Genomic DNA, 12,641 nt, shown 5'->3' on the forward strand with positions numbered 1-12,641 from the left:
TCTTTATTAGTTAACCATTATAATTCGAGATTTGTAAACTACAATTACTGTCACATTCACAAAGCCTAAATATTACAAAGACAAGTTCAGATCAAGCTCAAGTTCATTCAAGACTCTGTTCAATTAAAAAAATAATGCAATTAAAATATTTGCAGCTACAAATAAATGTTGCTGTGAAGATTTTGATTAGAAAGCATTGTTTCTTTTCTGCATCTCATGTTTGAATTAATATGACAACCAATTAAAGGGGGTGCACTCTAGTCACCAGAAAAAAAAATAAAAAAAAAAATATATATATATATATATATATATATAAAAATTAAAACGTATACTATATATGAAATCGAGATCAATGCAGTCCCACAATGAATAATAGAAAGTGATGCTTAGTCCACAGATATATATAGTCCAAACATAAATTGTGCGTTAGCTCTCCTCCTCGCAGATCCAAACATCACATCACAAATGGCCTAATGGATACTCACATTTGGCTGTAGCCCCCATATTTGCTGGTAGTCACAAGCTGATATCTTAGGGCGTATCAGCTAACTCTTGTCCCATTAGCAATCAGGAACACTGGATGCAGCTCCCAAGTGCAGACAGGATACAGCTCCCAGGTGTAGAATGCCACAGGGTGGTTCCAAGGATAATGAGGTGCTAACACTTGGCTTTGCATTTGCATTTCTCAGCTTAACAATCGCCATTTCATCAGGCATGAAAGCACCCTATACCATCCTAAACTTTTAAAATAAAAAAGTAACCAATCAGAACATGAAATGAAACACATCCCTCTAGAGGGCTTGACAGTGCACATATGTTATGAATGATTACATCATTAAACACGGAACATTGTTACATATCTTAATAGACTTCACAAAACAATAACAAAGTAATAAACAAATAATAATATAACATATCAACAGCATTTTGTCTCCAAATGAAAATTAATTTGCAGGCAATTCAACCTGATCACGTCCAGGTCCCAATGACAACATACATAGTTCATCTAATCCGGCACTTAATCTCAAACTTTCATTTGTGCTCACAATTTTATGTGTTAAAAAAAAAGGGGCTCACCATCCTATTTATCATACCTTATTCTCTTCTTAACTGATTCTATTATAGGTTATTTTAAGAATTCCGTTTACACAGAGACATTTTCCTATTGGTGGAGACCTGGGCATGTACACATCCCATGACCCTGCAACATGCTCAGCCCTGGGGTTAACTGCCTGTGACTCTGGGGACAGCACAGCTTACTGTGAGTGCCAATGAGCACCCAGGGCTGAGCATATTGCAGGGTTATGGGATGTGTAGCCGGTCCGGTCTGAGAGTGCAGTCCCCTTTTTTTTGTATATGTCTGGGGTGATTACATAAGCCTGTGCACCCTTCACTTGTTCCCAGTTTATTGGATTGAGAGCTTGCATTTTGCAGCTGTTTTAGGGTCCCAGGTTTTTTGAAAGGACCTTGACGTGGTACCTGCGCTTGTCCCATTTGGCCAAATACGGTAACTAACCCTTCCATTTTTGCTTTTAATCTCAGCTGAGAGCTTGTAAGTGAGTGCTGGACTTTCTCTGTGTGTTTTATATATATATATATATATATATATATATACACACACACACACACACACACACACACAGAGGGGCTCGCCGGAAACAGAAGTTATGAAGCAGGTGTCTAAAGAGCGCTGCTACATAACCGGTCTGCCGCTATGAAGCGGCAGACAGAAATCAACCCGATCAAATACGATTCGGTTGATTGATTGATTGGCACCCCTTTCTAGCGGCTGATTGTCTGCAAAACTGCACAAGAACTGCTGGTGCAATAATAAATGCCGACAGCCTATGCTGTTGGAATTTATCGATGTACAGACGACATGATACGCTACATCGTATCATGTCAGGTCGCACATTAGTAAATTTACCCCATAAATACAAGTGTTTGTGTATATATTTATATATATATATATATATATATATATATATAATTTTAAAAAAAAAAAAAAAAATATATATATATATATATATATATATATAAATTAAACTAAAAAAAGATATTTAAACCCATCAGTTACCCTTTATCCGGCACCAAAGTATGAACGGTTAGTATCTAATACTGTCTATTTCAAGCAGCTAATACAGGTATCAGAAAATAGCAGCTGACCAATCAATAAAGATATAAACAGTGTATAATAGTAAGTTTACAACAATAGAGTACATATAAAACACCATGATAATTTATTGCCACCATTAATAAGAATGAACGTAGGCCCACTTTGAATAATCTGTGTAATATTATGAGCAGAGTCCCAAACAAAAGTTACTATCTGTAATAGTTGTATAACTCTGCAGATCAAAGTTATATCTTGTGAGTTTGAACGTTCTCTTGATTAGAGGACAGTATTCTCAAAGCAATGTACGTATATGTAGGATCTAGGTAAAGTTCAGGAAAAGGTTAATACAATAATAAAAAGTAGAGAATGTCTCTAAGCAATAAATCTTGTAGCCTCCTCCAAGGTTTTACAGATGTGCACCTACCTCAACAGCAAAGATTATCAAGCATGGAAAAATCCTTAGAGTAATACTTTGGCAGCTGAATACTGCTCTTACCTTGATAGTAGTCAGTCTCACCATGCACAAGTAGATCTGCAGCTCCTCTCTATGTTCGGCTCTCTGCCGTACTCACATAGGTTGCTCTCTGCCGCTTCTCTCTGTGTTTGGACGTGCTGACAGGTATAGACGGAAGTATCTCAGCCATCTTTATGCATGATAGGTCTTTCCATCTTGCCTCCATTTTAGAACCTTACTTCCTGAGAATACCCGTCTCGCTTCCTCTGTCAGGTAATCCGGTAGCAGAATAGTCAGGGGTTCAGCTGTAACACCGTCTCAGTTGAAAAACTTGCAGCTGCTACCAGAGGCAAGAAAGAAGGACCTATCATGCATAGAAGTGGCTGAGACACTTCCGTCTATACCTTCCAGCAAGTTCAAACACAGAGAGAAGTGGCAGAGAGCAACCTATGTGAGTACGGCAGAGAGCCGAGCATAGAGAGGAGCTGCAGAGCTATTTGTGCATAGTGAGACTGACTACTATCAAGGTAGGAGCAGTATTCAACTGCCAAAGTATTACTCTATGGATTTTTCCATGCTTGATAATCTTTCCTGTTGAGGTAGGGGCACAGCTGTAAAAGCTTGGAGGAGGCTACAACTTTACCTAGATCCTACATATATATTGCTTTGGGAATAACCCATTCTCTCCACTCTTCTCTTATCAAGAGAACATTCAAACTCACAAGCTATAACTTTGATCTGCAGAGTTATACAACTATTACAGATAGTAACTTTTGTTTGGGACTCTGCTCATAATATTACACAGATTATTCAAAGTGGGCCCACATTCGTTCTTATTAATGGTGGCAATAATGTATCATGGTGTTTTATATGTACTCTATTGTTGTGTACTATTATACACTGTTTATATATTTTTGGATTGGTCAGCTGCTATTTTCTGATACCTGTATTAGCTGCTTGAAATAGACAGTATTAGATACTAACTGTTCATACTTTGGTGCCAGATAAAGGGTAACTGGTGGGTTTAAATATCCACAGTCTTTTTCTTTTTTTAGTTTCATACAATATTGTCCCCCCCCCCCCCCCGTGCACGATGTGCCCTGATGTGTATTGGATTTATTCATAATGGGGTGGTGCTGTTCTACCTGCAATAAAACAAAAAAAATTATATATATATACTGTATATATTAAAAATAAAAAGAACATTTTCTTCTACGTGAAAAACATTTGAATGTAAAGTATTTGTAAATCCCTTCAGGTTTACTGAAGTTGGTCTAATGCGGTGTCGGGTTAGCGCACAAGCAATAACTGTATGTTTTTTTTTTTAATAGCGCATTCCCTTTTGAGAAGGGATTCAACTCCAAACACTAAGGCTTTGATATTCAAAGCATCAGCAGACCGACAAGAGACTGCCTTACTGGCCTCGTCGGCCTCGCAGTTTGTTGGTCTATATTTTCTAAAATAATCCTGAAGTTAGCGTGCCTTGTACTTTTGCTCACGTGCTATCTTGTTACTTTCAACTTGTAATACGGACTCTAAATGAAGCCCTATGTGTGTTTTGCAATTTAAGTATTGTTAACTTAAACAATCTGGACACAATTTGTATATAAGCATGATGGGTATACTGATATTGTCTTGTAAAATCAAGAAAAATGGTGTGGGAAATGAATTTCCTTAAGAAAGTGGCTGCAACTTATCTCATCTTCTATCACAGGATTTTAATAGTTCTCATACTGCAAATCATAAAACCGTAACGTGCCAAGGTTCAAAATATCAGCAAAAGTTCCAAACATCAGGGAAGGTTTGTCTTTGCCAAATTGCAATTACTGTAAGATGATGGCAACATAAGGTTCTAGATACTAATATAGCCATTTTTAATAACACGGTTTTTGTGACTTCTGTTTTACTGTAAAAACCTGTACAAAAACAAGACAGCACAGCAAACCATTAAAGGGAAAGTATACACCAATTTTCATATAACTGCATATAATAGACATTATTATAAAGAAGAATATGCACAGATAGTGCTCTAAAAAGCCAGTACAAACCATTTTAAAAACTTACTTAGAAGCTCCAAATTTAGCACAGTTGATGAGGATAGGCTGGGACACCCACTGAAAGGGGCTGAGAAAGCAGGAAGAGCAGACCCTCCACTGCATATGAAAAGACCCATTACACAAACAGGCACAAGCAGGAGTCTGTTGACATCAGTATACATCTGATATTTTGGGGCTTGGTTAGCCGTTTGAAAATCAGCACAATGTTATTAAAAAATAAGCAAAACTATACATTGTTACAAAAGAATTCCCAGATAGGCCATATAAATGGCTTATCTACAAAGCATTTATGCAAAGAAAAGGTTAGTGTACAGTGTCCCTTTAAATCCTCATCACAAATGCATTTTTTCCTGATAAAAATCCCTTTAAAAAAATTTAAATTACTCTAAATTTAAAATCACAAAAATGGGAGTATGAAAAAAACACAAATACCCAATCGCTAAATGTCATTTCGAGATATTGCAATCGGGATTTCAGTTGTAATCTATTTCATACAGATCTCTTTTTTTTTGTACAAGATATTTTGTATATATCTATGCATGTGTAAATGTCTGTCCTGCCCACTACCTACAGATTATACGGTACTAAAAATACATTTAATGAATATAAACCATATATTCTATATTCATCAGTGGCCTTTTAAGAGTTCACATGCACAAGATAATTTAAGTATTACAAATCTTCTTGAAATACTCAAAAACATGTGAAAAAAGCACATCAGGAGCCAATAAACAGCTGATAAACACAACCAGAAAGATTTAAATTAACTCCTTTGTATGGTTATGAAAGCTAGTAATGGTACCCAAAGTATCTTGCAACCGGCACATATGTGTCAGAGATCACTGGGTATCTGTAAAGCTTTAAAGGGACAGTTTAGTATAAATTAAACTTTCATTATGCCGATAGGGCTTTTAATTTTAATCAACTTTCCAATTTACTTTTAGCATCAAATTGGCTTTTTTTCTCTTGGTATTCTTAGTTTAAACTAAACATAGGTAGGCTCATATGCTAATTTCTAAGCCTTTGAGGGCTGCCTCTTATCACATGCTTTTTAAATCTCTTTTCAACACAAAGAGACAGAAAGTACACGTGGGCCATATAGATAACACTCTGTTCAGGCACAGAAAGTTATTTAAGATCTAGCACAATACAATGCTAAATTTAAGACAATAGAAAATAAACAGTCACAGTCATGTGATCAGGGGGCTGGAAGAAGGTTCCTAGATACAAGGTAATCGCAGAGGTAAAAAGTACATTAATATAACTGTGTTGGTTATGCAAAACTGGGGAATGGGTAATAAAGGGATTATCTATCTTTTAAAACAACAATTATTCTATGGTAGACTGTCCCTTTAACTCAATTAACTTTTTACTTCTTTCAACCTTGTCTATCTTCAAACTTTAAATTACTAATTTTTAATGAAGAATAAAATCTAGGTATCACATTAACACTACACTTACTAGTTCATAAGTAAACAAGCAATCAGCACTAGAATAGTACAAGTTTAATCTAAGTTCTTTGATCTTAGTGGATAGGAAAATACAAGCTAGTTGATGCTCTTTACTGGCATTTCAATTGACTAGATATTTTATTGACCATGAGGTTATAGCAAAGAATCCAAAAATACATTCAACGTTGTACCTTAATGAGTGAGTGTATAATTATTAAATTTATCATAATTTTCAAGCAGTGTATATGATTAGTTTTCTGTCAAATATAGTTATTGGGAAGATAATATTAATAGAAAAGAGAAAATTACACTACATTTCTTAACCAGCTGTATTTTCTTTTCTGTTTTAGTATACAGTTTAATTTAATGACTTACTTCTGCAAAGCACTTGACTCAATCCTTTCTTGTTCTTTCTTGATTTTTTGTTTATACTTCTTGACCCGTGTTTCCCACAATCCTCTTATCTGAGAAATGTCAAAGACTATCACCTCAAAAGTCATGGTGTCACATAGAAATATCTTGAGAACAGAAAAAAAATATGTATTGTGAGCATATTATTTAGGTACACATTAACTATCTTACTTCTTTGTTTCATTTTAAAAATAATGGATTTTAAAACAATACCTTTTTTTTCCATCAGTCACATGCCAATTATATATAACTATAGTTTTACTTGAAAGTTAGGTTCCTATGTGAACATTCTATTATCTAGATCTAATTTATAATCAGTGCATCACTTTTTAAATCTTTAATTTTTAATCAACATCCATATTGAGAGCATAGAATGTACCCTTGACATTGATGTTATATATGGTACTACAAAAAGCAGGAAAAATAACAAGAAAAACAAAAACATGACAAAGATAGGTCTGCTAACAGATACATGTGTCCATTTTAGAATAATACAACTTCTTATTCTATAAGTTGAGATTTTTTTCTCTTTTCCTTTTTTTTTTTATCGAATAGTAAGAAGAGCAACAATAAAGCATCTCTCTTAGCATATACATATAAATAAAACAAAGTAAAACAAAAACAACCACAACAAAAACAAAAAACACAAGAACAAGGGGGGGGGAAAGGGTGAATCCCTACTCCCCTCTTTCTCTTCTCTCTGTGCAATTGTCCCACTGGATTGGCAGATACCCCTCCTGTATTGCAGTCTGCATCTGTATTGCAATTGGAAATTACTCTATTCATTTTAACTATTTTTTTTTTAAAAAAAGGCTTTAAATTGTTTCTCATCCATTGTCTCAATTTGATATTGTTCTAGTGGCATTTGTAGATAAATTTTTTGCATACATTCTCTAATACTAGGGGGTTTATCTGCCTTCCAATGTTGTAGTATTAAGTTCCTTGCCACCATTATGGCAGTGTTATTTAGGGATTGGTCCTTTATTGCATTTTGGATTTTAGGATAGTACAGAAAAATAATCATTGTTGGAGAGAAAGATAAATTATGGTGAATACATTTATTTAACCAAAACTCTACTACAGAAACTTCTAATTTTTGGGCAATACCAAAAGCAATTCATCGTATCTGCATTAGGGTATATGCAGTGATAGCAGCTGCCGGAACATTTTTTTGTCCCATTTAGCAAGGACCACTGGAGAGATGTAAGAGAAATTCTGTAGTTTACTATGCGACTCTTTCCACGTCATATTATTATTACCTACTAGTTGGATATTTTTTAATATCATAAATTTCCAAGTCTCCAAGCGATCCTTGCCATCTGGGAAGGATCGATTCTAGATATAATTGTCCATATCTTAACATAATCATTTTATACCAATTCGTAAATTGAGTGGCATCCAATATTAAAAATATGGATACCACTTTCAATGACTCCTAAATCCCAGCTACTAATAGGTTCTGACATAATTTGGTAGACGCAGTGTCTAAATTGTAAGTAAGCAAAGAAATGGTGTTTTGGGATATCAAATTCCTCTTTAATTTGCTCAAAAGATTTAATGATTTGTGTATCAGGTTCCACTAATTGATAAACATATCTGAATCCCCGCAGATACCAATAGTGAAAAATCCCAGGGTTGAGGCCAGGAGGAAACTCTGAGTTCTCTAAAATGGGTAGATGTCTGGAAATTTTGTAGTTTATGTCAAGTTCCCCATAGAATTTCTGCCATGCCACAACCATGTTTTGGATAACACTCAGATTATGAATAATTAATGGTAGTTTACTTGGTGGTATGTGTAGAATTGCTTTTAATGTGAATGGTTTAATCATTTCCACCTCTATTTCAGAGAAAGAGAAGTTAATTGTTTCTGTTATCCAGTCTACTGCAATCTTAACCATGGTAACCCAATTGTAAAGTTTAATATTTGGTAGCCCAAATCCTACAAATTCCTTATCCTGCTCCAAAAACTGCATAGAGAGACGTACGTTCCTCTTCCCCCACAAAAACTTTGTAACTAGTTTCTTAAATTGCTTTAGATCTATGTTTTTAATGAATATTAGTAGATTTTGCATTAAGTATAAAGATGCAAAAATAGAAATGCTTTCAACAATACAGTTTTTGTTGACAAGGAAATAGGAAATGGCCTCCATTTATCCATCATAATTTTGGCTTCAACAAAGAATTTAGTGAAATTTAAGGAATACCAGTTAGTAGGGTTTTTAGATAAGTAGAACCCAAGATACTTAATTTGTTCTACTGTTTGAAAAGGGTAGTCTCTCAAGCTATCATTTTTATTGATCCATAACAATTCAGAATTATTTTGTTTAATGTTATAACCTGAAAACATGCAAAATTAATTTACTATTTCTAACACCAGGAGTATACCAAACTTGGTCTTGGACAGAAACAGTAAGAGAACATCCATATAAAGGGACAGAACATATTTATTATCACCGATAGTAATGCCCTCCAACTCTTGTCTAAGTCAAACAGCTAAGGGTTCAATAGATAAATTAAAAATAATCGGCGAAAGCAGACACCCTTGTCTTGTACCTCTAGCTAGAATTATCTTAGGAGAAAGTCTCCCGTTGATTAATAGATATGAACAGGGGTTATTATATATCAGTTTGACAAAATTTAGGAAACCACCTGTCAAGCCAAATTGTGTTAAAGATGTAAATAGGTGATTCCAGCTTATTGAATCAAAGGCTTTTTCTGCATCCAGTGTCAATACCGCCATATCTTGTTTAGAGGTTTTCTGACTATTTTTAGTTCTATTCCAGAAGTAGTCTAGGGTCAAAAGCACCTTTCGTATATTTTTGGTTGAGCTTCTACCCATCATAAACCCTGTTTGGTCTACATGAATTAATTAATTGATACATTTCTTAAGTCTATCTGCAACTATTGATGTTAATTACTTGTAATCATTATTTAGTAATGAGATGGGGCAATATGCACTGGGCAGCTTTGGGTCTTTGTCTTTTTTTGGTATGAGAGTGACAACAGAAGGGGTAAAATAATTTGAATCCATCTTATTATTGTAATAATATTTGTTAAAGAGATTAACTAAGATATCATTAATGTTTCCCTTTATCATTGTCTAAAATGTAGCTGGTATCTAGTCAGGCCCTGGTGATTTATTCATTTTAGCTTTCTCAATAGCTATAAGAACCTCTTCTGCTAAGATTGGCTGATTTAACTCTTGAAAATGTTCTAAGGACAATTTAGAAAGATACATTTTACTCTAGAAAGTTTCCTTCAGGGTATCATTGACTTTCTGACCTGAATATATTTCTTGATAGTATTCATACAGTATCTTTCTGATATCTTGTGATGAGGTGAAACTTTTATCACCCTTTTGTATTCTCGTTATGTTTTTTTCCACCTTTCCCTGTTTTAATTATTTTAGCCAGGAACTTAGCAGACCTACCATGGTAACTTGAAAAGAACTACTTTGTTTTTAGATCTTCCTTGAGTCCCTTCTCAATTGAGCTTTTCTTTATTTATCCCATGTACTCTCACTAGAGTTAACTATATAAGCCTTATAGGCATTCCTCAACTGATTGGTTAGTTGAAGGTCCCTGGCAATTACTTTTTTTCCCATTTAACCAAATATGCCCTAATCTCGCCACAGAGGACAGCTTTCGCCGCTTCCCAGAAAACCTCTGTTTTATTGAGGTATGCCCTATTGTTAATTCTGTCCAAGACTGCAATAAAAAATAGTTAAAATCATTGTCCTGTAAAAGATGTTTTGGAAAGAAAAAATTATTTTGGTCACTCTGGTTTCTAGCCCCTTCTACACCTAATGTTATAATTGTGTGATCCAAGGTCAATATGTCCCAGATAGTAGGGTTCAGTTCTAATCTGATCATATTATCAGATATAAAAAAGAGGTGAATTTGTGACATTGTCTGTGTGATTTGAATTTGCAGGAAAATGACTTTGTGTCTGGGTTTTTGATTCTCCAAATATCCCGTAAATTTAATTTGTTAATAAAATTGTATCATGGGTATTACTTCCTAACCTTATCCTGTCTATTTGGAGGCAATGTTGAAATCTCCTGCAATTATTAAATTTTTATTTATATGTGAAAAAAGTTTGGTATATAAGGTATCCCAGAAGTCTGGATCTATGTAATTTGGGCCATAAACGTTACATATAACATAGATTATACCGTTACTCTCCAATTCAATTATACTATATATATACCGCCTTCATCATGCTCCTATGATAGAACAGTATATGTTAAAGTTTTAAAGAAGAGGAAGGCAACACCTCTCTTACGTTTCAAACATGGAGTAGATATTACATTTCCCACCCATGTACATTTCAATTTGGGAATTTATTTTTTGTTTAGGTGGGTTTCTTGTAAAAGAACCACATCTGGTTTAAGTTGTTTTAAAATATTATTCCTTTTAGCTAGGGAAGTGATTCCCCCAACATTCCAGGAGAGGAAAGTCAGCATTTCCCTTTGCTAGCTATTACACTGTGAGAGAGGGGAGGGAGGGAACACAAAAAAAAAAAACAACAGACAATTAAAACCCACAAAAGTACACCCCATCTTTTAGCAAAGCAGGTATTATATAATGTCAGGTTGAAAAAAAAACCATTATCTATACCTCCTGTTTCTATTAGCTTGTATTACCAAGTTTTTTTTAATATATTAATATAGTATTTAGCTCTCTGTCGACTATTTAATGTATGATTTTCACCATTTACGTTTAAGTGTATTTTTGTGGGATATATAAGTCTTGTCTGAATGCCATTTTTAACTAAAATTGAGCAGTATGGGGCCATTTCTCTTCTTTTAAGGGAAGTTTCTAGGAAAAATCCTAAAATAGTAGGATTTTATCTTGGCCCCACATAAGTGGGCTAGATTTCCTATATTGACTCATAATCATAACTTTATTTTGAAAACATAGGTATTTTACCATTACTGGTCTTGGTCTGGAAATACCATCGGGGTTGGTCCTGGCTGCACCTAGCCTGTTCACTCTTTCTACTACAAATGGCTTTTCTGAATTTTGAAGACCTAATATTTGGGGTAGCTCTACTAAAAAAAGTAAACTAGCTCTTGATGCTGGATTGATTCAGGTAGACCTACAATTTTCACATTATTTCTGCGGGAACAATACTCTGAATCCTCCAACCACAGTTGTAGTGTTCTAATTAAACAATTTTTACAATTGACTCTTGAATACCCATCTGGTATTTTCCAGATCAGAGAATCTTGATTCTACCTCAGAAAGTCTTGATGCAAACTGCCTCACCTCCTCAGTGAGGCCTGAGATTTCACTTTTGAGTATATTAAATTGAGGCATAATCAGGTCTGCAATCTGGTTGATCAGGTTCTGTTTATCTGAGTTTAGCAAGACTGGTGACTGTATCTCTATGCTATTTTCTATATCGCTATTCTTAGCTTTCCTCTCCCTTTGTTTTGCCGGCGATTTAGTTTTTGCTTGTGTGACAAACCTTTCCATGAAAATCCAAGGAGTGAAAGAAAAAAAAAAGGTACGCAAGACCTCAAAATGTGTCTATAGGTAGAAGAGGGAGAGGGGAACTTCTCTAACAAAACTAGTGAAAAATAAATAGAAAAAATAAATAGATTGTGATCAGAGTGAAATATGTTTGTGCCAAATATGTTTGTAGATTATAAATTGAATTGATGCGAATACAACTAAATACAGTAGTTATGTGTTTGATTATACAATTCTGTGAATTACAACCAAAGTGTGGTGCAAACAACATTAAAAGGAAAATAATAAAATTGGGAGAGATAAGCAGCTATATGAGCAACTGCAATTACAGGTAATTTATGGCAAATCTGGTATACATCATATTGTCAGATGTTATTTCTTAAGGCAACCAACTTATGTCATGTATAACCCAGAATTAATATAGGGGCTTTTTATTGTGTCTTCGCTTTCTCTAGGTTATAACAAGAAATAAGGCAAAATAAAAGTGTCATGAATACCCCAAGATTGAGATGCTAAGGGGTTAACTTTCTGTAGTTTTGTGCTAAAAAAACATTTTGTTTTCAAGAGGAAATGTATCCTGTGTTTCTGTTTGTGTTCCCTTTCAAGTGCCAGGACCCTCATAAATACTTTGTAGTATACACAGAAGAGATTTTTATGGCTCAAACTGTCAGCAGA

The 12,641-nt window shown here is 34.5% G+C and overlaps 1 protein-coding gene across 2 annotated transcripts in view; it reads right to left on the reverse strand.

Annotated features, from left to right (window-relative positions):
• The window catches only part of LRRC2 (leucine rich repeat containing 2), a 738,808-nt gene that overhangs the window by 572,494 nt on the left and 153,673 nt on the right, over nt 1-12,641 (reverse strand). For both annotated transcript variants that reach the window (XM_053702403.1, XM_053702404.1), the window contains exon 2: nt 6,454-6,596. In XM_053702403.1, coding sequence (XP_053558378.1) covers nt 6,454-6,578 — 125 coding nt within the window. In that variant the 5' untranslated portion in view covers nt 6,579-6,596. The remainder of the gene's footprint in view (nt 1-6,453; nt 6,597-12,641) is intronic.

Source organism: Bombina bombina, chromosome 2 (genome assembly GCF_027579735.1).
Source record: "Bombina bombina isolate aBomBom1 chromosome 2, aBomBom1.pri, whole genome shotgun sequence".
Lineage (NCBI taxonomy): Eukaryota > Metazoa > Chordata > Amphibia > Anura > Bombinatoridae > Bombina > Bombina bombina.